Here is a 27,486-nt window from a genome sequence, read left to right as displayed (position 1 = left end):
AAAAGATAGCTGGGATTTGTGGCTTGAAAAACACTTGGGACTAGAACAGGAATCTCCAGGAGGGCTGTCATTTCAGACTCCATGCATGGTTAGTGAAAATAACGCACAATGTACCCAAGGTGGTGATTAAAAACTGCCTCTGGTCAGGTAACTAATTAGCTTTGAGTTAGAGGATGAGGTAAAGCAAGTGCATAACTGACTGGAGAAAAACAGGCCAGTGGATAACAAAGAGTGGTATGGGAAATAAGAGATAGTAGTGCTTGATGCAGTATTGAGGTGAGAAGTGGGACAGCCACACCACCAAATAAGTATAGTGACTAAACTGTGTAGGAGGGTCTGGAGAGGTGGCACAATTTTTTATTTCCCATTTATCTATGTACTTTGTTCCTTCCACCATTATGTGTAGGAAAGCACCACTTCTGTACAACACTGGCCATGCTGAAGTTAATTTTGGATTCAGGGATGTCTCAAGAGCACCCCCATATATTTCAGTATTTGATGTTTAATTCATTTAATACATGGTTTTGTTACTTGGTAAAAAGTTCTGTCACAGTGTTTCTGCATAAATGTAGAGCATCTAAGCTGAAGATCCAGGCCTTACATAGCAGCAGTTGCTGATTATAACTCTTTTATTAAATAAAGCTTAAGTACAAACTGTACAATTCTTGTTTTGTCCTTTTTCATTTGATGTCCACTTTTTCAATGAATCAAGTTCATGCACCCTTCTATTATTTTGGATGCTGTTTTCTCCAAAAAGATGAATCATAGTAAAAAATCTATCCAACCTTTATTTAATCTGCCCATTCAAGAGGGTCGAGCTTATGACAGCAATATCAGGCACAAGACACAGGGAGAAAAAGATGTACAAACACTGCAGACTCTGCTGAGACAGTGACTAGGCTTGAACTTGAGCTGAGGATTCTGAAACTATATGGCAAGAGTGGAGGACACTGCACCACCCCCCTTAAAAATAAAAAAAAAAAAACATGACTGACATTGACTGCTTCTTCTCTCTGTATTGGAAGCTATCAATTGCTGAGCAAGAACAAAATTTTCAAATCACACCACTTCAATTTTCATTGTCAAATTTAGCACAACAAAAAGTGTTCAAGGAACAAAAACATAGCATTTGTCACAAGATATTAATTTAGTCTTAAAACAGTTACTCTCTCTGCCCCTTTGCTTTACTGTTGCAAACTGCTTTTGAAATGAAAATGATGGAAGGGGTCAAAAATTGCAGAATTGTCACCTCAGGCTGAAAAAGACTGCATTTTAAAGAATAATTCAATTAAAAGTAGATTATTTTGAAGTACCAAGTCTAGTGTAGCTGGCAAGCTAAAAGGCAACAGTTGTTTCACTTTAAATTTATCTAAAGTACATTTTATTTTCACACCAATGACTAAAAATTAGTCAGATGTTGTTGGCTATCTGTGAATGTGAATAACATAGAGCAAGATATGATTTTTAAAAGTAAGAGTGAATGATTGCTATTTTGTACTGACGGTGCACAGTTTCATTACAATGTGTATTACACAGTGGTGAATATTAATTTATGTTTATATGTGTGTTTAAGAGAAACTATCTTTTTTATTTTCAGGCCTGTGCCAACACCTACTGTCTACATGCTGACAGGATTACTATAGCCCATGACCCCAAAAATGTTGTCAATAAAAATAAATTGCCCTCATGTTATATTTTTAAAATTTAGAAATTCTTCTATGTGGTGTTTGCAGAATGACAGATCTTTTGTCGCCAGTTATCTTCCTCATAACAGCTATAGGCAAGAGCAGCATGCAGCTGCTCTATTTTCACTGTTCTCTTACATCATAGACAGCTGCATGCAAAATAAAAAGAACAACAGTACCGTTCTGGTCACAGTACAAATTACAAAACCAGTGATATAAAAACCCCATGACAAATAGCTTTATACAAATTTGCATTAGATACTATTGTTGTTATTTGCACACTGGAGACTTAGGATTGAAAGAATAAAAAATGTGTCCCATTTTCTGACTTTACAATGTCCTTTGGCAGATGTTAACTAACTTCCACACTAGCTTTGCCTCTTTCTAAGCCTGCTTCTTTCCATTCAGTTAAGTGTCTCAATTTCTGTAATGCCACTACAATGAGAAAGGGGTTTAAATCTTGGTCTGGTCACTGTCTGTGTGACATCTACTTGTCCCCCCTGTGTCTGTGTGAGTGATTTGCATATTAAGTTGACTGATGACTCTAAATTATATGTGTGTGAGTATGCCTTCTGGTGACATGGTACCTTGTCCACGGTTGGTTCCTGTCAAGTGTATGACACTATTCCCAAAGCTGGATTTTGTGCTACACTGAATTGCTCATTTGCTTAGACTATAGCATTATAAAAATCTTCAGACAGTAACACTGCATAAATTAACACTTTGCATAGTGGAATCTACAGTTTGACCAGTCTGAACTGATAACTTTATGTAACAAAGAACATGGTTATATTTTAAAATATAAAACCTTTTCATTTGTTTAGTAATAATTGTTTAGTCACCTTCTCCACTGTGCTGCTTTTCTGCTACTATCAGACGACTATTGCTCTGTGCTACGCTAAAATACTCTCGCGACAAACTCTTTCATATTGAACAGTTTGTCCAGAGCAAATGGTCAGACTGGAATGTCTTAAAAGACCCTGGTATTGTGCGGCACCTGAAATATTTACATCGTGGATCAGGTCGCCACCACCGCCGGGCCGCAAATGAACAAGTTCAACTGTAGCATTTGGTTCAGGAATATGCTGTCCTATTCATGGCTTTGCAAATAGTAGCGTCAGTGTGCCAAATTTGAAATTTGTTAAAATAAACTCTGATCATGGATCTGTCCACAATGTACCCTCATCAGCTAATATTGCATTGTTTAACTCAAGATCTCTTCATGGAAAAGCGCAACCAACCTTGAAATGCTTTGCCTAACAAGAACCTGGCAAAAACCAAACAATTTTACATCTCTCAAGGAGGTGACACTATTCAGATAGATTTACTTCACAAAGCCTCGCAGCTCAAGATAAGGAGGAATAGTTGCAGTAATTGTTAGAATGGAACTAAACATCAAAATAATCCTAATTGACTGCCCATTGTCTTTCGCGTCTCTGGCTATTAAGTTAATTACAAAATCAGGTCCTATCTTACTCATTGTTCTCTGTTGTCCCCCAAAATACAATGCATCTTTTTTATCTGATCTCACTGAATTATTAACCCACTTAAGTTCCCTTTAGCAGAGAGTCATTCTTCTTGTCGATTTCAACATCCATATCGACATTACTACTAGAAATGAATTCCTCTACTTACTGGACTGCTTTGACTTGTTGATTTTCCTGTTCACTCTGGTGGTCATATATTGGACCTGATGTGCACATCTGGCATATCTGTCAGCAATGCTTATAGCAGTGATTTGGGACTCTCTGATCATAAAGCAGCACTTTTCAGTGTCTCGTTACCTCTCCCTCCTCTTACCTGTAAACATCAAATTTCTTTCAGAAACCTTAAAATTATCTGTCCTTCTATCCTTGCTAGTTCTACTTCTGATCTTTTTCTGTCTTCACCTATTTCATCAACACTTGATAGTCTTGTTGATCACTATAACACAGCCCTTCTTTCAGCAGATGATAAAACAGCTCCTTTAAAGCATAAGGAGGTTTCCTTTAAGCACTCAGCTCCACGGTACAATTCAGAGTTACGGTCTATAAAAGCAGCTGGCCGACGCCTTGAGAGAATGTCATGTAAGACTTGTCTCACTGTGCATATCCATACTTTTTCTGATCATCAAAGGGCTTACAGGGTTGCACTAACTGCAGCCAAAAACACACATAATAATAGAAAGTGGCCATGATAACCCAATGGTTTTGTTCTCTGTCGTTAATAAACTATTTATTATCTTCTTATATAATACGCTACCATGGCTGTTCGTTTGTCTGTCCAGGATTTTAAATCACCTGTGGCTCGCAAACCATTTCACACACTGACCTGAAATTTGGTACACATATACTACGTGACGTCTACTATCCGCTTTCGGGGTGATGATTTTTATTACTTTTTATTTTTATTGTATTTTATTGTAGAATCAACTCTCGACAGCGCACAGCAGGGCGGCCGTGCAGCGCATGCGTACGGGCACCGTTCTCATTCCCTACCTCCTTCAACATCATTTCCCCTACCGCTTCATATCTTAAATCATTCTTGTGGCAGATTGAAGACTTAAGTGCCAGCTTAAGTGAATCAATTTTAACACGAAAAGATGCCGACGGAAGAAGAGAAGAAACGGGCTGCTAGGGTGGAGAAAAGAAGAGCTGCTCAGGAAGCAGCAAGCGCATCAACCTCTGAGCAAACGAATGCTAAACATACAGAGAAAGAGAATGGAAACTAGGAATGCTCAAGTCAAGTGTATTTACTGCACATTATCGTGCAATACGCCGTTACTGGTTTATACATAATTTATTAATAGTTTGTTAATGACTTGCTTTGTAAGATGAGGCCCACTACCTGTGTACTGGACACCATCCCCACCACAATTCTTAAATCCTGCCTTCATGCCATAAACCCAACTATTACAACAATAATAAATATATCCATTGTCACTGACTTTGTGCCAGGCACTTTTAAATTCACTTCTGTAACCCCACTGTTAAAAAGTCTGGTCTTGATGCTGACAATACTAACAATATTTGGCCTATCTCTCACTTACCTTTTCTGTCAAAAGTTCTTGAGCATGTTGTAGCCTCCCAACTCACTAATTACTTAACTTCTAATAATTTCATGGAACCCTTCCAGTCTGGTTTCAGGGCACAACACAGCTGTGAAACTGCTCTGCTTTGGGTAACTAATGATTTGCTTATGGCAGCAGACTGTAGACAAACCAGCAAATTCATTTTATTAGATCTTAGTGCAGTATTTGACACTGTTAGACATGACATTCTACTGTCCAGAATGGAGATTATGCTGGGTATCTCTGGCACTGCCTTCCAGTGGTTTAAGTCTGATTGACAGGCAAGAGTTTGTTAGTCTTGGCAACAGTAGATCCAGCTCACACAAGGAGTTCCTCAGGGCTCTCTCCTCGTCAACTTTGCTCTTATGTATCTATATGCTTCCCCTTGGCCATATCATTCGTAGCTATGGACTGAGATGATACTCAATTCTATTTCAATGTTAAAAGGGAAATTTCATCGGGTTTTTCACAGCCCAAAACTGTCCTTAGTGAAATTAAAACCTGGATGGAGCAGAACTCTTTAAAATCACATTGCAACACAACTGAATTCCTGCAAATTAGTACTAAGATGTAACTTAAGAAAATTAGCACCTTCTCGGTCACTCTTGACAATAATATCATCAGACCTTTTGCTAATGCAAGGGATCTTGGTGTCATTTTCAATTCTTCCCTTTCTTATTCCGTCCACAAACCACATTAAGAAACTTTCCTACTTTCACCTCTGTCACATATCTCATGTTTGCTCATTCCTCTCCTTTTCTAATGCTGAGAAACTTGTCCATGCTTTTGTCACATGCCGCATCAATTATTGTAACTCTCTACTGGCAGGTGCTGCTTCAAATCTTATATCACAGCTCTAGTTGATTCAAAACTCTTCTGCAAGAGTCCTAACATGGACCAGAAACAGCGAGCACATAACATCCATCCTGCTTCACCTCCACTGGCTTCCTGCATCTTACAGAATTGAATATTAAATTCTATTATCAACCTACAAAGCTTTAAATGGCCTTGCAAAAGACTACTGTACATTAGTGACCTTCTCCATCCCTATGCTCCTGATTGCCCACTAAGGTCCTCTGATTCTGGCAATGTTGTTGTGTCCCACATTAACTCAGCACTCTATGAGTGACAGGGCGTTCGGCTGTATAGCACCCAGACTTTGGAATGACCTGTCAAAATTAATTAGATCCACTAACTCCATTCATTCTTTTAAAAAACAACTTAAAACTCACCTGTTCAGGAAGGCTTTTAACTTAACCTGACATTGTTTCCTCTTTCAGTTTTCTTCTCTGTCCAGATGCTCAGGGTAATTTGTGTGTATGTTATATCAAAAACGATGCTATTTGCTAGGCTTTCTTTCAGTATTGAATTTAGTACTTTGCTCTGGATTATTGTCTTTTATTTTATGTAATGCCTTTGTATATCCTGTATGTATCTGTTTTAATGTTCTATTTAGGATACATCTGTATCCAATGTTGCATATATCTGCTGTGAGACTCTGTGAAACCCTTGAGCATGTGAATGGTGCTCTATAAATAAAATGTATTATTATTATTATTATTATTATTATTATTATTATTATTATTATCATTAATGAAAATTATGAACCCTTCTTTGAAAACAGTTTCCCAACAATGTCAACTATTAAAAGACGCTTTAGGAATTCAGTATTTCTGTAGCCAGTGGGAATGAAATTAAATTGCCAACTAATCAATGACATTTGTTTTGAGTTCTAATACAAATTTTAAAAATATATTTATTGCTAGACTTTCTTTTAGTATTGAATTTAGTATTTTACTCTGGATTATTGTCTTTTATTTAATGTAATGCCTTTGTATATCCTGTATCTTTCTGTTTTAATGTTCTATTCAGGAAATATCTGTATCCAATGTTGCATATACCTACTGTGAGACTCTGTGAAGCGCCTTGAGTATGTGAAAGGTGCTATATAAATAACAATTTTTATGATTATTATTATTATTATTAATAATAATGAAATTTATTAACCTTTTTTTTAGGAATTCAGTATTTCCACAATATGTAGCCAGTGGGAATGAGATTAAATTACCAACTAATCAATGACATTTGTTTTGAGTTCTAATACAAATTTAAAAAATATATTTAAAAATTCATCTCTGAAACATCAGTGTTAATACTATACTAGAATCAATTCTCTTTTGCAAGTAGTTTGCCTTTATCAAAATTGACACCTGCAGTGCACTTCATTTACTAAGCTTTAAAATAAGCATTGAAGCATACATGTCTACACTGCTTATATTGAAGAAACTTTTTGAGACCTGGAATCTTCCAAATTTGTCCTTTTTGTTAATGTTAAGTTACAAGCTGCTTTATGTTAAAAGACCAGCATAAACTTACATTTTTTTTTATTTTGAAAACATATGGAAAAGTCTGCCAGCTGTTCCGGGTCTTCACCTGAGGATTTGTCCCCGACCTCGCTGGACAACTCTGGTTCAATTTCAAACCCAGTTCCTTGACTGACATTGTATGTGGTGAGCCCCTCTATATCCACTACAGGGGAAGGCACTCTGCAGGTGGCCAAGACCCATGGGAAGAGGGCATTCTTTTTTCCTATTAGGAGTGGCCATGGTGAGGTGTCTGATATTGCAGTGGTGAAGTGTCTGATATTGCAGCCAAAACCTTAAAGTTCTTCCCTTTAAATTTCATAGGGAGTAATATAGTCTCGTATGTTTTAATGTCCCCATGGACACAGCGGATGTTCACTTTGTCTGATGATCTTATGAGGGGTCTGCTGGAGAAAATCATGGCGGACTATGCAGATGTCACTACCAGAGTCCAACTGAGAATTCCTGTCCGGCCAATGTAATAGAGACCTTAAAGTTGTCCTCCTTTAACATCTTGGGGGAAACTTGTGATCTGCATACCTAGGCCAGACTGATGGCCATTGTTTTTGTAGGTGGGAGGCTGCACTCCCAAGCCAGATGTCCCGGTTGATCACAGTGAAAGCAGCTGCATTCAGACTGCACTATGGTGTTCCCACTATGGCGTCCTCTGCCCATGGCGCTAGTAACCCTGAAGGTCTGTGCTGGCTGGATCAAAATTGGGGTCAAGTCTGGGTAGCCCTGTTGTTTCCAGGTGGTTTGTGCACTCTCTAGTCTGTGGGTCAGATCCAGCAGCGAGTGGATGTCATTCCATAGCATTTCATCACAAAGGCTTTCGTCTACACCTGACAAGACATCAATAGCAAGCTTCTCCCCAATGCACTTGAAAGTGTGTCAGCGGATCCAGCTTTGAATCAGGTCCACTAAGCCCTGGATCTGTCCTCATATGGAGTGGTCCAGATCAATATGCCACAGACTAAACTAGCGCCGCTTGACCATCAGGCTCACAGCCATGCGGAGGAGGATTTGCTGCTTCAAGAAGTCATAATCATTGAGTCTTTCGGGAGGAAGGTTTCGCATGACCTGTAGGACATCTCCAGTTAAAAACAGGGCCTTGATAGCTGGCCAGGTTCCTCTGTCCCAGTGCATCAATGTTGCCATGCGCTCGAAGCAAAACAGGAAACACTCAGGGTAATCCAAGGGAGCCATCTTCTCCCATTTTGCTCTGTTGGTATCGGGATATCATATACCTCTTGGGGTTCCATTGGTGCACTCCTGGTACCATATGACGCATGAGTCACTGTCTTGCACCCCAAAATACGAGGCTGAATCTCAGTACTTTAGCAAAACCTACTTTATTCAACTTGAAACAGGAACAGCAGGGTTATTCATTGCAGCGGGAGCTACCATTCTCCTATACACAGGCACAACAAAAGGGCATAGTCAGGGCCAGGTCAGTGGCCAAGTTAGAATGTTCCCTGCATTAATAATGCCTATTGCATCACCCATTGCCCATTGGTGACAGGAGTGTATAGTGTGATCTCGATCAGCTCGTAGTTGGTTCCATGGCGCTCTGCTGCTGTGCTGCAAACCTGTGTGTTTCATGAAAACCTGACATTATCATAGATACTAATCATTCATCCACATGAATCCACACTTTTCTCACCACCTCTCAGCACCCTCTCAAAAGCAATCTCCAGATACCAATATACGTAATGTAGCTTGTTTCCCTTTGCTTGAAGTGCAGTGTGTAAATAAGTACAAAATTGAATGAAACACTTTGAGCAAAGTGTCCTGGAGAGAGGAACTTCAACAGTTGGAGGATGTTAAAAGTGATGTCTCTCACAGATTAAGAATTTTCAATCAGTGTACACTTTATACAGCTGTTTTGGTTTTTTTTAAATGGAGTTCTCCTTGTCGAACATGTTCAAGTTTATCTTTTCATTGTTTTTATTTTTATTATGTTGCATTTGATCAACATTTGCCCTACTAAAGTTAAACTTACAAGTTTTAGTTTTTGACAATGCACTGGTCACCAGATCCTAGTTGTTCGATCACATCTACCCCTTGAATTATACCCTGTTCATTACAAAATACTAAATCTAGACAGCCTTCTTCTCCCTCGTTGGTGCTTTAACAAACTCTGTTAAAACACTCACTGATTCCATCTAAAAACGTCTGTTCACATGCTACACTATTTGCAAGGCTACCTCAGTTAATATTTGTGTATTTAATGTCTCCTATGACTATAATATTCCACTTTAAACTTGATTTTTTAATATTATTAAAAAGATACACATTGTTACTACTTTGTGCATTCTATAACACATTCCCAAAATTAGATCCTTACTTCTACTCTCTGTCACTTTATGTGTATTTATAAACCAGGCCTTTCTTAACTTCCTGTATCCATTCCCTAGTTTAAACAATCTTCAGCTAATCTACACATACACTTGCCCAACACATTTGTCCTCCAACAATTCAAATGTAATCCATCACGGCAGAACAGTTGCCATTTGTTCCTGAAGGCAATGCAATTTCACATAAATATATGCCCTTTTAACCAATACCAAGATATGAGCCGCCTTCTTATCTCCTTAGTCTTACTTGGACTGGCAGAACCTCAGAGAAAACCATGTTGTCAGTCTTCCTCCCAGTTTTGCACTTAACTCTTACGTTTTGAACTTCAGACCTGAGAAACCTGCCCTTACATATGTAATTTCTTCCAGTGTTGGCAGGTGGTCACATCATGGCAATACAGCCACATACTGGTTGCAGCCACATAAAACAAGATGGTGATGTGGTAAAATATAAAAAATAACAATAACAAAAATAAGCCAAATTCCAAATATAATACACAATGAAAATGATAATGAATTTTAAATAACTGAGGTAAAAAAAAGTCATAAACATATATTAGAATTCAAGAAAAAAAACTATATGCAGGAAAAATGAATAATATTAAGGCAAAAAATAAAACCTGGAAACTAATGCCACAATTTTAAATATGCTTCAAGCAATGGTGTGTAGAAGGTCCTGCATCCTTAGGCTCAACACACAAACTAATACAAATATAATCAGAATTAACATAATTGACAATTACAAAGTAATCTGAAAAAATAAACACAAAATAAAAGAAATTGACAAGAACATTAACATGATAAAATGTTAAAAATTAGTAAGTAGCTCCCAGCATTCCTGGGTTTAGAAGGAAACTAAAAGGCTAGGCATTCTTTGTATCTCTGTAGTGCACTAGGACCTAAACCAGTGGTATCTATGGTAGGGACTGAGAACCAGAGCATGCAAATTGACTTTTTCTGTTGCCACAAGAGATTTGTAGTACACTTAATCACTCCACAGATTCTCGTTTTCTTCTGGCTGCTTCTTTCACACACTGCCCTACTGCCTTTTAAAAAGTTTTCTGGCACATCACCTGATGTTGTGATGCTGGACTGAACTTCAGCTCACCTATCACAAGTACATGCACGTGTCTTCATTCCAATCAGCGCTGGATGTGTGCACACACACCACACAAACCAAGCTGTAAAGCCCAGACTGAAACAAACACTCCAACTAAATCTGCTCACCCAGTGACAGCATCCAAATAAAGACTAACTGCCAGCAGAATGCTAGTTATAACTCAAAAATGTTACAACAGTGCTAAATGTTATTCTGGTGATGCATGTATTCACAAGCTCCCTTGTTGAAAATTATTCATATATAATATGCTAGAGAGTCCCAAATATTCAAAGTAGGAACTGATAGCTTCTACCTATCAGCCTGCAGGAATTCACTGGCCCTTTGGCCAGATTCCCAATTACCTCTTTCTCAATTCAGTTTTCATGTTGTAATTATTTCTTCCTGTGTCGAATGCTGCTGGGATAGGCTCATGTGTCTTTGAATTTGATTATGTTTGAGAATGTCACTTAAACAAACAGAGCTTACTATATGATCCCAGGAAGTTATTTAACCCACACTAAACTCTTGAAAGTGCTACCTTGTTGCCACATTTGTATCATTTTTTTCACTTATTCCAAATCATTGCTGCCTCCATTCTTTATGAAAAGTTCCCGAAATTTAATTAAATTAAACTAGCTCTTTTACAAAGCACCACTTTTAAAGACTGGTCTCTGGATACCCTTGAATTTGTTGTAACTATGTGTTCTCTTATCTAATTTGGCAAGTAAAAACAAATCTGTAACAGAGTAGCATAAGCAATAAGTCAGTGATACTGCTTTACCTCCTGTATTTGCAGTCTGTCTCAAAAAATAGATCAGAACAATTGTTCTAACTTGTCTATGGAGGGAGAAAACTGTCTCATAAAAACAATAGAAATGCCAAAATGTTACAACAAATCAGCTGCTTCATGTATTGTCCTTGTAAGAGTAGAGTCTGATCTAGGCACACTAGAATATGCTGGCATCAGAAATAATCAGGAGCAAAAGATATGAAGTCCCTATTGAAGTATGAAGTATTTTGCCACTTAAAACACACAATAGGCGCAAAAAGTGTCTAAAAATTATGCATATTGTAATAATTTAAAATATATGACTGTCACTATAATACTAAATATTTTTTTTGATCTGACATTCAGATTCCATCTAATTTATTTTAAAGACACTTTTTCTTCTCCTGTCATTATGTGCTACTTGAATGCTCTCATTTTTAAAATAGACAGCTTCATTGTATGACTGGCCACTGCAACACCTTCTGCAAACTAAGAACAATAGCACCTCCACCTACCCAAATCCCATAACTATTTTTCTATCAATCACTCACCACATCTCTACACACAATGAGTAACAGTTAATCTCTAATAAGGGTTTATAAATGTGTTGTTCAAGGCAAACTAATGTTAGATAAATGTTAGGTTTAGGCCATGTCACATTATATAACTTTTCTAGTGATTTTCAGTTGTAGCCAACATTTACATAATCTTAGCGAGTCAGGGGCATTCAGTGGCATTTGTGAATGCAGCCAGATAATGTGACCTAACCAGCGATTCATTGCAACTAGTCCATGACTATTCAGTCCCACAATATGAAACAAATTTGATTTTGTCTTTAGTCATAGAGGTGGGCTTGGTGTGCACGAAAGTTGATAACCATTGAATACTCACTCGGAAGTACAAACAAATAATGCAGAAACAAAAAATAAGGAATGGGAGTGTTTTGGACCTTGCAAGCAGAAGAGAGGCTCATCTGTCTGGTTTCTTGTGTTTTAAAAACCATCTTGAAGCACACCATCTTACTTTCTGGCATACTGTAGTTTCATTTGCCATGCAGAAGATTCACGATAATCCTATGGGATTAATGAGCAAAACCAAGTAAGAACTTTACTAATGAAGGACTGGACTGCAGTATGCATTACTTCTTCTCCACTTTTTACAGAAAGGCACCTGTGCCCAATCCCATGACCATTCCACTTTACCATAATTCCTTTAGTACAGAATTATGTTACTGGTAGTATATGTGAATGCCTGGCACTCTACTGCAGTAACAACTTTTACTTCCTCTCTTGCTCAATGCTTCTTCAACCAACCTTTATTTATCAATGCTCAAGTCGCTTAAATGAGTCTTGATGACAGCCTGGAAGGCCCACCTCTGGCATTTCCAATTCTTTAATTTTCATGTGGCCAGTAACATGCTCACCTTCTGCTACATTGGTGCTGTTAGCCTGTCTGCTCTTATACTAACTCAAAGCTTTCAGACTGTGTCAGATTGCAGTATGAGGGGTGTTAAGAAGGCAATGCTCTAATTTTTTATTTCTATAAAAAATTAATGCATTCTAAACTTTCAGTTGTTATTGTATAGTTAAATATAGACCAAACAAATATGCAATATTGCTCTCAATCTAGCCAAAATTTAAGATTTGAAGTCTTTTTAAAAATAAATATATACAGTATTTGAATATATTCAAACCTATCTTACATATTGTGGGTGCTAAATATATATTTGTGCTATTTGTGATTTTTATATTTTTTCTTATTTACAATACTTTTACTTTTTTGCTTGCAATGTGTTTGCCAAGCACAAAATGAAAATGACTTCTAGACTGTTGCATAAAATAAGCAAGTGAAAACCTTCAAATGAACTTGACACATGAAAACACAGCCTTTCACAAATGACTTACTGACATAATCAGAAAGAAAGAAGGACGTAGCACAGTGAGCACATTCTTTAATGCACTAAAAAACACAAAATTGTTAGTAATTGCTCAACAATGTTAAAAGTAGTCATCAGTCAATATTTGTTTTTCTCTACTTGTCAGTGGATGATAACTTTTTGGAGTGCAGGATATGACTTGATATTTTGCAGTGCTGAATACTATTTGAGTGTCGTGAGCTATAAGGAGGCACTCAAGGAATAGCATACAGTATGGGGCAGAGTTAAAGTCAGTTTATCTTTTCTTCCATTTTACAGATATAGCAAACATACTGGTGACCTTAATGTTTATTTTTCATTATACTTTAGTTTTAGGCAGTGTTGGTGATGTCAGCAGTCACCTAAAGTGCTGGTGGAATTTGAAGCTGCGTGCTGGCTGAAGCAGCTGACAAAAAATTGTTCTTTAAAGCTGAGACTTTAAAGCCATCATAATAACAAATAATAATATTGATAATAATAATACATTTTCTATATATATAGTGCCTTTCCCTTGCTCAAGGCGCTTAGTGGATGTTATGTCAGTTATTTCCAACTGCATCTAATGTAAAAGCAAACAAGTTTTTGCTTTCTGAGATGGATGCTTATCAATTATAGCATTAAGCAACAGTAGGTCTGGAATCCCAGGGTTAAGACTAAATCAGAATGTGATCAGGACAGCAGAATGATAATTTCACGGTGCTGCAGAAGCATTTAAAAATATGTTCTTAGCACAGCTTTCGATACAAGAGAAAACACTGAGGTAGAAAAATCTGCTGTTAAGAGGTGTAAGCATTTTGCTGTAAACTATTAGTTGTGTACCACTGTGCATATAATTTTGTTTACTAAAACATCACTGTTGTTTTAGACTGACAGTGAAAATCACAGTTATGAGTAAAATTGCTGAGAAATGTGGAAATGTTGACAAAGAACAAGACGGTCCCAAGAGATTCAAAAGCAGTTACTGGTACCAAAATTAATACAAGAGCTTTGTCAAGACAAAGTTTTGGAAAGTATTGGATGGTTCTGAATAGTACTATATAGGTAAATACAGATATATACAGTAGGTTAATACAGTGAGGATTATCTGAAAATGGGATTTACAGTATATAGTTTGACCAAATGAACAGGCCCACACTTTTGTGTTTAGTTTGTGGACAAAACTAGATAGTTTTTCTGTGCTTATAAAAGTAAAAACATTAACATACCAATATTTAAAAATTCTTGATATAGAAATGTAAGTTAACTTGTCTCACATTCGACCTGCTACCAAACACATTTTTAAAATTCACTAGTCACTTGTGAATCAATAACTATAGAAAATTTTTCATTACAAAATTTGTTTATAAACAGGTTTTTTTTTTTTTTTTACAGCTCCACTTTAGAAATCTAGCTAGTATACATAAGTAAACACACAGGCCTATTATATTGCTGTGCCAAGCAGAATTTTAAAAGTCCTTGGGTGGGTTACCATGGAAAAACTTTGAAACACTGCGTAACTTCATGGCCGAAGGGTTATTATGGAACACTGACTGAAATCAGTGTCTTTGAAACATAAGCCAGCAATGCTGGATTAGAATTTTGGTATTTTTTTCGTAAAGACCTTTAGTAAAATAAATGTGTCAATTGTATAATGAAAATATGTAATAACAAGTGACTTTTACAAAAAGGAGATTCTATATCATTAAATTGAGCAAATCTGTTCTCAGTCTGAAACAACTTAAGTTCCACCAACTATGTGAAACATGTTTCATTTGGTTAGATCAAAAGATTGCTTATTGCTTACATACATTTTGATAGTTTTGATATTTTTTAATAAAATGATAGAAAACTGAATCTATTCACTGCTTAATTTGCATTTTTTAATTGATAAAACTAAATAAATGACTTTCACTATTCTGATCAAGTAAAATGTTCAGTAAAGGCAAAAACTGCCACCATTCCCTCCCTTCGCCCAAATTTCCTACCCTGCCTGGATGAAGGAGTCAGCATTTTCCTGTTATTTGCAGATGTACTATGCATTTTATACCAATAAAACAACTTTTCTCTGGTAGATCTTTGTAAAAAAAACAGTGATAGACTGATACCACAGCCTGAATGTAATGTCTTGTAGTGCTCATTATTTGCCTGATGAGGACTCTGGCGCCTCAAAACAACACACACTAACAAATAAAAATGAAAAGAAAAGCAAAGTGCACCTCTATAAATCACTAGATAGAGGCAATGGAAACATCACTTGGAACAATAAGTAACCTAGGTAAAAATGTGCAATTTTCAAAGAATTCAGGCTCACAGTTCTTTAAAACAATTTTATAACCAACCAGTCTTTTCATTGACTCTTTACAGCTCTGCCAATATTACAGTATTACAATTGAACTGTCTTAAACCGGGGCAATCTGTATTCCAGAAGTGACTCCAATAGTAAAAGAGCTATAGATGATTCCTTAATTTTGAAGAAGATTAATTACTATTTCTGGCATTCTTCTGTGTGTCCCGTGGTACCCAAAGATACTGTATTAGAATAAACTAATTATATTGGAAAGAGGAAACAAATACTCAGGTCATTAGTTTAATTCTCATTATTTATAGAGGTATCTATCTTTTAACCACAATTCAAAATTATTTAAAAGTGTAATTATTTTACAGAGAAAATTGCATTTAGACTGTAATTACACAGTCACAAATTATGCACAGATGAACCTAGCTAACTCAAAAGAATCATGCAAGCAGAGACACACAAAAATAAATGGTGGATTGACAGAGAAATGCAGTGAGTAAAATCTCTATGTGTGTAATCAGCCATAGTAGCAGGTGCAATGTGTTCATGTAGCTGACCCCAGCTGACTGTGTAAAAAGCCTGAAGGTGACATTTTTTAGGAGAAAAGTGCTTGTTGGTTCTGAATGTTTTAGGTGTTTTCACTTTTCTTGTGTAGCTTAGTTGAGACATTTAGCTTGAAACCACACTGCCTTGTGGAAACCCTTTATTTAGCTTTTCACAATGCCATGGCAAAAAAGTATAAGATTAGATAATGGAAATATAAATTTATAAGAAAATAAATCATCAATATTTATTTATATGTCAATATTTATTTATTGCTACATATTACACAAAGTTTAGAAGTAAAGTATAACAAGAAAAGTTACATAAGGTAACTTGTACCTTATTTGTAACAATGTAAAAGCGTATATGCACTTAAATACCCAGAAATAAAAAGTGGTGTTCTATTTTAATATACAACAAACATAGCAATTTTAACTACTCTGTCTCAAAACAAATGGAGGGCACAGTAATGCCTACATGAAATATGTGAATAACCTTTTTCTGATAAATAATAAATACCAGTTTCATAAAATTACCTTGTGGAGGACATAAAAGTAAAGGTTCACCTGGCATTCATTTTTTAATGGCAGTCATAAAAGTGGCTTATAGAAAATGTTTGGATTATTTGCATTTCCTGTACTCAGATAATTGCAAAAGGCATTTCTAGTTTCTGAAGAACAAGATTTAATATTTGTTTTTTTTTAATATTTGACAGTTATGGAGAATTCATAGTGTTTGCACAGACATGTTTTTAGTTATGGCCTCTGATGAACTAATGTCACATCCAAGGTTAGTTCCAGTTTTGTACCTACTGCTGCCAGAATCAGTTCATAACTGGATAAATAAATAGAAGACTCTTTGCTCTTTTCATCCTGGTCCTACAGGTGTTACAGGTTTGCTGAAAACAACAGTTACATTTACTTATTTGGCTGACACCTTTATCCAAGGCAATATACAACATTTATGATACAATTGGTTACATTTCTTTTGGTTTCCAATTGGATGATAGGCAGGTCAAGTGACTTGCTCTAGGTCACACAGGGCCAGTAGCGGGATTTGAACCGACAGCTTCAAGATTTGAAGTCCAAACCCTTAACCACTACACCATGCTGCCTGAATATCTGTAAGCACCGATGTGTGTGCATGACTAAACACTTTCAAGAAATACATCTACACTAAAAACAATTCCTTTTGATAAATTCTGCCAAGAGTCACATTAACTGCTGAATTATTGTATACATTACTTAATGTATTAATAAATTATGTTTGTTACATATACAGTACATACAGTAGCTTACTTTTATGAAAAGTCATGTTAATTGAGTCACACAAGGTCACAGTGTGTGTGAGAGTTGGGAGTTGAACTAGCAACCAATAGGACTACAGTCTAAAACCATAACCTGCAAAAAAACTACACTAAAATTTATTTACACTGATTTTTTATAAGATACCTATATGTAATACACAGTCTAAATCTATTCAAACTCACAAAAAGGTTTTCTTTTACTGAATGGAAAGTCAACAAATATTTATAGTTCAAGTGAATGCCATGTTTTTTAATAAAGAATAAAATATAAACCTTTCTGACTAAAAATGACAAAATATAAGTTTCATTGACACATTTACTTTGCATAGTAAGTTTTAATTAAGCATAACATTTTTGCTGCAATCCTACAGAATAATGACCTTGGCATGGTGTTATGTGCCACAATGACCCTATAAACTCTTTTGTCTGGTGAGGTATTATGCACAGTAAAGTGGTATATGGGGAGGGACCAGACAAACAAATTATCAATCAATTATTATCATGATAGTCTTTATCTCTCCTGGAATAGGGACAACAAGCGACCCATATAACCCAGCCAGCCTTAACTTGAAAAACCCATCATATGGGCTCACATTTCACAGGGTGAAGGATGAGTGACGAATGCTATGCTAATTTGGTGACAGGCAAGTGGGTCAGTATAATATAACTTTAAATTCTAGAGAGTAAAGCTTTGTTGCAAGAAGCCAACTATTCAAATTATTTGACCTTTTTAAAGACATTGGTTTCAATGCTTGGAAGGGTTCTATGAACTGACACTGTAGTCCTCCAAACATACTTTATTGCTCAAATTAGGAAAGATAATGACACCTGAAGAGACATTACTAGGAAGACCATCTTACCATAAATTTTGCACTAGTTATGGTTTGACACTAACAAACAGAAGACTTCTGAAGGTCTGTTAGAGTGACCACTGCATTTAAGCCCTTCATGCCTGGTTATTAGGTTTGGTCAGATGGCCAACTCAAGGAAGAGTTCAGGTGGTTCCATACTTCTTCCAGTTCACAATCACTGAGCGCATTATGGTCCTAGAAACACTCAAAGCCTTAGAAATGGTATATACCAGGGGTCTCCAACACGTGGCTCGCGAGCTACTGGTAGCTCACAACCCCTTTCCAAGTAGCTCACCAAAGGGTTAATCAATCCTACATAAATTTGAAAACTTGATTAGTCAAATTAGGGGTGGGCGATCTTTCCAAAGAATCGTATCACGATCCTTTTAACACAAAATCATGATCCACAATCTGAATTGCAATCTATGTTTTCAATGTGGCATACACTTAATAGAATATCCTGACTCAAACTCTTATCAAGACCTTAGTAACACTTTATTTTAAATATCAAACAAAGTTGAATTCAATTGTTCTCTCGTTCGATAGCTAAGTGGAATTAAGGAACACACCCCAAAGCTGGCGAGTGAGTGAGGAAGGCCCCTTCCCTTCGGCCTGTTGCGTGTGTCTCGGATTCGGGCAAATAAATCTGTACCGCAAGCGAACTATGATACATAGCAAAATTAGGGAAGTCGCAAAATCAACTGGAATGTTCAAGCAAATTATAGAAAAAAACCCGATCTAAATCCGTTAAGTAGTTCTCTCAGACATACAGACAGAGAGACATTGGATTTTATATATCATATATTAGTAAACCTTCAAAATAATGTGCAGTTAAAGTCTCAACAGCATTCTCAGCATTTCTGGAGCTTAGTAGAGCCACATAACTATAAGAATCTTCACCAAGCAGCTCTGAAAATGTCTGCTTTGTTTGGGTCTACATACCTCTGTGAGTCTGCCATTTCTGACATGAGTGTCATGAAATCAAAGTTCAGAACAAGACTGACAGATGAACATTTAAATGACTCTATAAGAGTGAACCTAAGTGGCTACACTCCACCATACACCTACCTCTCTTGTTGACTCCATGTAGTGCCAGTCATCTCACTAACTAAAAAGCACATCACACATGCAACTGGACATGTGAATACTCTTGTGAAGTGAAACAGTGACATATAACAAAATGACAAATGAATAAGTAATATCTGTGTATTTGTAATTGCATTGTTTTGTTTTGACATCATTCATGTTTTAATCCAATAGTGTGAGATACACTAGAAAATGCATACAGACATACAAAATGCATTTGCAGATTAACTAAATATTTTTTGTGATGTTTTAATGCAAAATGTGAGTTGTGGACACCAACATTTTGTAAATGTTCAGGCAAAACAAGCTTATTCAGATTGTTTGGTTTGAAATAATCTATGAGAATAAATGTTAGAAAACATGAGTAGCTCTCGGCCATTTTCATTTTGTAAAAGTAGCTCTCAGGGGAAAAAAGGTTGGAGACCCCTGGTTTACACCCTTGCCGTCATCTATGTCTCTCCATAAGTTTATCATGGAAGTCTACAGAGAGATCCTTGGACTTGATGGCTTTGTTTTTGTTTAAATATAAGGATGCTTATAAATGTACCTGTTACCAGGATAACTTGGACAAAAGGTCAATGTTCAACTTTATAGTTGTATCATCGTCTCTGAGGCTGTGTACCTTGTGCTGCCCACTGATAACAACTTTATGGTCAGCTAGTTTAGATGTATAGTGCCTGCGAACTTAGAAAACAAACAAAGGAGTAGTGATGGTTTGCCAAGTTTGCCTAGCAAATGCCTTTGTTTTGGAAGAGTTCATCTCTCATCTTGAGAAGAGTTTCTCCGGCAACTTGGAAGGTAAGGGACATATAATCTGAATGCACTATGTTCAAACACTCAGTAATGGAGATGTGAAGATCAGAAGATTGTTAGTGCCTATCAAGGTGGCAACGCTATAACAGATTAGTGGTCACCAAGATGAAAAACAGATGACCTGAATGCATTATTTGTAGGAGGGTCTCCATATTTGACTCTGAGGGAGTAACTAAGATTTTCATGGACAGGATAGCAAGGCACAGCAGACGACCAGTAAAAATCAATTTTTGGGGCCAAACAATAGCATGTCAGGTACTGTTAATTATGTTATCCTCTTGGTGTTATCAGACTGTCATCTCCAATGCATACTGAAACATTTTACAGTTGTATGTGATTAGAATGGGGTGAGAATCAATACCCCCAAATCTTGAGTCTTGGTCATCTCCAGGAAAAGTATTGCGTGTTCTCTTCAGGTTAATTGTGAGCAAGCCCAAGGAGGAGTTAAAGTACCTTGGTGTTTTGTTCACAACTGAGAAACCAGATCAGAAACATGGGAGGATCTTGGAGTAGTACCACTGCTTCTCCAGATCAAGACCATCCCATTGAAGTACCTGGTAAGTGGTTTAAGAATTTAGTTAGAATGCCCTCTTTGTGACTCTGAAGGAGGATGAATAAGGCATACCTCAATTTGAGAAGACCTGGGACAGACCCAAAACATGCTGGAGGGGTTGTATCTCTAAGATGATGTGCAAGCATCTGGGAATTCACCAGGAGATTTATGTTGCTGAGGATTGGGTGGTCTGCACAGCATGTTGCTACCACAGTCCTCACTAGGATAAGATGAGTAAAATGAATGATAATCACCCAGTCCTCCAATGAACTCACTTAATCCAAATTTTCAGGGAATAAGAAAGCCTAATAAGGCAGCATCTGGCTCATATGGGAACCAACTTTGAATAGGACACCAGTCCTACACACCAGTACTATACAAGGAGATCTCATGCTCATAGTTACATTCACACTTCTTCAGACTGGATGATATGAAGTCTTCAGTCAATAAAAATAAAATGTGCACTCATACTCATATAAGCTATGCTGATCGTCTTAGACTAAACCTCTTACAGGCAATGTTAATCATGGTGAAATCATTATAAAATAAGGACTGATTTTTGTGTTGGTCAACCACATATACAGTATTTCAGTGATTTATGAACAAATAATCTTAAATGAAGTGGGATAAAATTCCAGCCTAGTCAATGTGTTTGTGGAATTTGGATGATCTCCGTGTTTCTTTTGAAGTTAAAATTAAATTAATCTGCATTTCCCCTAATAGTGTTCCACTTTTAAACACTGTTTAATTTAAATACCAATCAGCACTATAAACCAAATCACAGCTCTCAAAATATATATATCTATATATGTTATATTTTAATTCTTTGGGGACATGGACATGTACATGTACGGTATCTCTCCCACTGAATTTATACTCTAGGTCCCAAGTAACATGTACTTTGCAATCTCAGAATTTTGTTTTAGTTTAGTGCACTGCAACCCCTTTATGCATGATATGTAGCAACACTGAAAAGGAGATCTAACCATGGATGGTTCCATTTCCTCTCCCAGTCCTCTTTTCTTATGATTATTCATAAACCTTTAACAATTAAATTAGAATAATTGGACTGTCTTCTGAGAATCATATTAGTTGCTAGGAATGGCAAACTCCCCTCCTCCCATACAAGGTAACTCATTGTATAATGAAGTATCATTATTTAGCAGAAATTTCAAGAAGAAAACAGTCAATCTGCAATTCAAATGCCTGTAAAATGAATATAACTGGAAATATGGAACACTGTTCAAATTGTTCAAGAATTTTTCAAACTTTCTTAATTAATTTTTAAATTTAATCGATTAGGGCATTTATGGTGAATTCAGGATGGTAAAATTCAATATTTTAATCAATGATTAAAAAGAATTTCAATGCTTTTTGCCCTTAACAATCTTATTCTAAATTGTATTTTCCAGTGTAGACTTACTGTGGAAATTCATTTGTTTCTTTCATGTTCACTAACTATGACTTCATGTATCCATTTTCAGAACCTGCTTTCATCCAGTAAAGTTCATTTATTTATATGGCAAGCTATGAGGACCTACCAAACTATATTCTTCACAAAGGAATATAAACCAGTCTGGAAAGTCTCTGAAGTATATGCCATTTGTTAGTGGTCTGCAACAAATGAAAACAACTAACTGACAAAATTAAAATGGATTAAATGAGGAATGTGTTTAGCATAAGTGTTTAATAAATATAAATGGATAAATCAACCAAACTTTCTGTTAAATGAACATCATTTTATATTATCAATATTTTGATTTAAAAATTCCTCTGATCAATTCATCAATTTAGATTTCATGTAGTATATTTCTGGACTATTATCATATATTTATAGCCATTTTATTATCCAGCATTTGTATGGTCATTCATGAAAAATAATGTGCCCTCTGCAGTGCTTTTTGCAGCTTCCTAAAAAAATATCTCATCCACCTCATCTGGATAACTATAGTCTATGAACAGTTGCAGTAAGCCTAAGATTCACTCTAGCCTAAATAGCTGCAATTTTTGTGTTAAATGCCAAAGGCACTGGTTACTGATGACTTGTTTATCCTTTATACTGAATGCATGCCTTGGGAGATTTTGGTGGAAATAGTCAACTCTGACAGATTTATCCAGGGTTTCCTTGCTTTAAGTCATTAAGGCATGTGCAATGAAGCTCACCACATTACTCGGCTACTGTGATTTGTAAGAAAGAGTTAAGATGTGTTATGCTGCTAGATCTTCTGGTACTTATTAAATCTTACACTAATTAACTTCTCAACTAGAAAAGAACACTTTAAAACAGCTGTATAGCTTGCTTTCTGCAATTTTTTACTACGAGACTTAACAGTTACAGCTCAGATTGCCACTATGTACTTTGATCTTATTTCCAGTTTATGACTGAATAATGGGTTAATTCTGGACATGATTTAGTTTTTTCTTTTCATTTTAACTGTCAGACAGGGACTCGACACTTGCTGCAGTGCTAGGCAGCAACTCTCCTTCTCAAACTGTATAAAACAATCAGGTCATTATACACACTGCTTACTTGCAATAAAAAATTAATATAAGCCTAAATTTGCAGAAACAATACACTGGAGCATAGGTTTCAGTGGGGTAGGCACCAGTTTCCTACAACTGTAAACTGGATAAGCAGGTTACAAAATGGTATGAAATGGTTACAAATTCAGCTTCACTGCATATTCTCATCTTCTTATCCCCCCCAACCCCACCAATGGGCTTGTCATTGTACTGTATTATAGCTCTAACACAGTGTAACCCATTGGTCTTTCCTGATCCTGCAACCTTGAAGTGATCAGTCAAGCCACCACCCAGGCAAACATACAACTTATACCTGCTGTGTTAAGAGAGAGAGAGGTTGAGAGCACATTGCTGGACTCCCCACATGATGAACAACCTGGATTGGGACCTGAGTGCAACAAGGAACACCTCAGCAGCACATTGAAGCAGTGTGAGTTTTTTTTTTTTTTTAACTGTGGCTGGAGTGCCAATCCTGCCTCCAACCCCCAGTTTTCCCTGGAAGTTGGAGTACCTGCTTGCAGGGATGGATGCAGATTAACGTCATACCCAAGACAAAGCAATTGCAGGTTAAGGGGGCGTTGCTCAAGGGCCCAGCAAAGTAGAGTCACTACTGGTGTTTATGGGATTCGAACGAGCAACTTTCTAAGCTACAGGAAATACATTATAACCTGAAGGTCTGAGTCAACCATCTTCTGTGCACAGTGATGACATCAAATTTACTGCTTAATACCACAGATTTCCTCCTTAACACTTCAATACTCTTTCCTTTTAAAAATGCCATCAGAGAGAAAGGATTATGCCAGCTGTAATACCAATGCATCAGGTTTGTACCACACCAAATGCAAGCCTGTTCTTAAAAATCAAAAACCTTCTGGAGCTCAAAAAGTTATGCATTTGTATTTCCATAGGTATAAAGCATCCTGGGGTTGTTGTTGGTGTGGACTTTGCGTGCTCTTCCTGGGTCTGCATGGTTTTTCCTCTTACATCCCACCAATAAATGTGTGTTAGGGTAACTGTTGACGCTTAACTGGCACCAGTGTAAATGAATGTATGTGCATCCTGCAAAGATAGGTGCCTGGAAATATACGAAACATCAGAGTACCTAAAGAAAAAAACCCATACAAACACAAGAACATGCAAACTCTACACTAACAATGACCAAGCATGATATTTAAACCAACGTCACAGACCTCAGTAATACTAACTGATGCAGCACCATACTATTCCCAGCTTCTGCAAAATTTCAGTTAACAGTTCAGTGCTTTGACTTCATGTTATGATATCTGTGGTCTTTGAGAGAACCTCAATTATCTTTGAATTTGCCTGTCAATTTGGATTATAGTTTGTACCTTAAATGAGCTGTAAAAAAAAGATCATCATTTTAATTACAAGCACTTTTCAAATTAGGACAAGTTTATAAGTACTATGGTGCCTAGTAACTTCTATACTCCCTTTCCAAAAAGCCATGCATACTAGAAATTGCGCAACAGCTAATTCTCTAGTGCCAAGAAAAAAATGAATAGCATGGTAACTACTTCCAGTAATGTAATAACATTTGCCAACCAAGTCAGAACTAGCTCAGTTTGGTTAAATCAGATATCAAGTGGCGTGATTTAGTAAACAAGCAGCATTAGGCAGCAAGGCTGAAGAAATTAGGAGGAAGACTACAAAGATTGTGACATATGAGTAATGGAGAACAAATGATATTTTTTCATAAATAAACATCAAAATTTTAAGTCACAAAATGTTATTTTAAATATGCATAGAAGTGGTTCAATAATTTGTTTAAAATTGAAAAATACAAAATCCTGGGTTTAGTGTGATCAAACAATCAAGTCTCTGTCATTGTGTTTCATTAACATGGAATACTACATACTATACCGAAGTTCTTTCAATAGTTTCTCTAGTGTTTCTTCATATTTTTGAAAATGAAATAAATCACTGAACAAATATTCTCAAAAAAGAAAGGTGTATTATTTTTTCATACATTTCTCTTGCGCAATACACATTATCCTTTAATTCCTCTTGTCTGAATGACAACCCAGCTCTATATGCAATACATTAAAATCTCCCACTAGGTAAAACAATGTTGTATAACAGCACATAAACACAAATATTTAGATGCACTTTCTTTAAAAATATAAAAAGCAGAACTGTATGATCGTGGTAAAACTTTTAATAAGATTGACATAGTCTCATTAGGTTAAATAGTTTGCTGAACAAAGCTTATGCCTTAAGGGAACACAGCCTGAAAACAAGGCAGCTTTTAAACTTGTGACAATTTAAACAATAGCTTTCACATTTCTTGTGTCTGTCCAATGAAGCATTCAGTACAGTCTTCTGATGGATTCACCTTTACATCAATTGTGCCAGAACAATAACAGCATAAACAGATGAAAAAGGAAACTTTATTATCCACAGACTGGTTGAGGTAACATTAAGAGTATAAAGAAAACAAAAAACACAATCATGTAATCATCTAAGAATCCATGACCTTTGGTGGATCTTTTTATGAACTAGTTTCATGCTTGATTTCCTCCTTGACTGGCCATTTTCTTTCTTAAGTGCATTTAGTTCCTTTGGTACAGAGGCAACAGGGCTGCTTACCCATTGATTCCTCTAAGTCACTTCTAGGTTTCCATCTATAAGTGACAGAGCTACAATTCTTGAGAAACCAAAGACAACCACTTTTATCTGTGATGGAAAACCTTGTGAGAAGTAAAGTGATCATTATCGGGAGTCTTTGTTAACAGATTTGCTTCTTTATGACATTTCAGATGCCCTCTCTGGGCAAACAAACAGAACACACTGGTTGATTACCCTGTGTCAAACTGTCATGGACCAGTACAAAATTAATTCTTGTAAAATGAGAAGCCTATTTCTCGATTATCACTTGAATTACTGAAATAAGCGAACATTTATTGCTCAACAGACTTTGGTTTCACAGTTTACTGAAGTCAAAAGAATAAGCTAAAGGAGAAAGACCTTTTTACTAACACTGTACTTTGCCAAAAAAGCAATCGCACACGTGCAGTTTTGTAAGCATTCAATAATCAATTTTCTAGCCTCCGTTTAATCAAGGTTAGTGCACCTAAGAAAGTGAGGTGCTAACAACTACGCCACCCTTTCCATAAACATTTTTCAGTTTATACACTTTTGCGAAAAGTGAAAGTGCAACTTTTTCTGTGGGAGGTTACCAGAGAAAAGGAAAGGTGCATGCCAAATTCCCTGCCTTATATATTTTCACTAAACACTCGTTTATATAAAATTGTTATCAACTTGACAAACACGTAAGCACCATTTACTGTATATATTTTTATGGTTTTCCTCTACAGCTATACACGGGGCAAAATGTGCTGTTCGTGTTCTAAAATGAGGCGATCAAAGGGCACAAATCACAGAGCTGACGTTGCAAATGACACTTTCTATATTCATAAGCTTCCAGCTGATTTATGAGTACGATAGCCTTCTTCCACAATAATGAAAAAGGTGTTCGCATGAGGCATGCCCCTTGCCCAGTCCACACAGACTCCTTAATACTGTACGGAAAAAGTTTCTGTAAACGGCCGCGCTACCTGTAGCCTCGCCCACTATAAACCCGCGGAGGTGAGTACCGGAACCGCAAGATTGATAACAATAGCATAATTGTGCATACACTTATATACAGACTCTGTAAATATTGCAGAAAGACACGTCTTGTGCATAATTAGTTCCATCTTCCCATCACGTTAATTAATTAACAGGACTATTAATAACTCACCTGTCTAGAGACGACTTCTTCGTGGGAGGAGGCCATGTTGGAGCTGCTTCCCAGTAAAGACAAAACTTTCCTTTCTTTCTTAAGTATAGCTTCCAGTAATATCCATAAACGCCTCAATATCCACTTTCGTATTTTCTTTCCTTTAGAAAAGGAACTCGGAAAACTCTTCTTCCTGTAAATGTGACAGCACCTTCGCAGTAGTGGGCAGCACAGGTAGTTTAGCCTGTCCCCTGACTGGCGCTCCGCTCGATTAAGAGGGGAGGCGGAGGTTGGCCACGGAGGGCTATAGCAGATAATCGCAGAGCCTGCAGCTTGGCGTGCCAGTCGGAAATGTGCAGAGCGCAGCACAGCGGGCTTTTCAGGGTGCGGCAAGTAAACTGTGAAGGTAATAAGACCTACAGATCGATCAGCATCCAGGCACTTCCATTGATTTTCTAAACATTTGGAGAAGTCGATCGCACCCGAATTTGGCAAAGATACTCCTATTACAACTAATTATAATGATGATGATAATGATAATAATGGGCTGGCATCCCGAT

General features: G+C 36.7%; 1 protein-coding gene across 1 annotated transcript in view; it reads right to left on the bottom strand.

The window, feature by feature from the left end:
• ank3b (ankyrin 3b) overlaps positions 1-27,236 on the bottom strand; it is a 643,030-nt gene extending 615,794 nt beyond the window's left edge. Inside the window, exon 1 of the mRNA XM_051923878.1 lies at positions 26,948-27,236. Within this exon, the coding sequence (XP_051779838.1) occupies positions 26,948-26,983 (36 nt within the window). The 5' untranslated portion in view covers positions 26,984-27,236. The remainder of the gene's footprint in view (positions 1-26,947) is intronic.
• Positions 27,237-27,486: the final 250 nt, after the last annotated feature.

This window comes from Erpetoichthys calabaricus, chromosome 2 (assembly GCF_900747795.2).
Source record: "Erpetoichthys calabaricus chromosome 2, fErpCal1.3, whole genome shotgun sequence".
Classification (NCBI taxonomy): Eukaryota; Metazoa; Chordata; class Cladistia; order Polypteriformes; family Polypteridae; genus Erpetoichthys; species Erpetoichthys calabaricus.
This window is presented reverse-complemented; position numbering and strand designations above follow the sequence as displayed.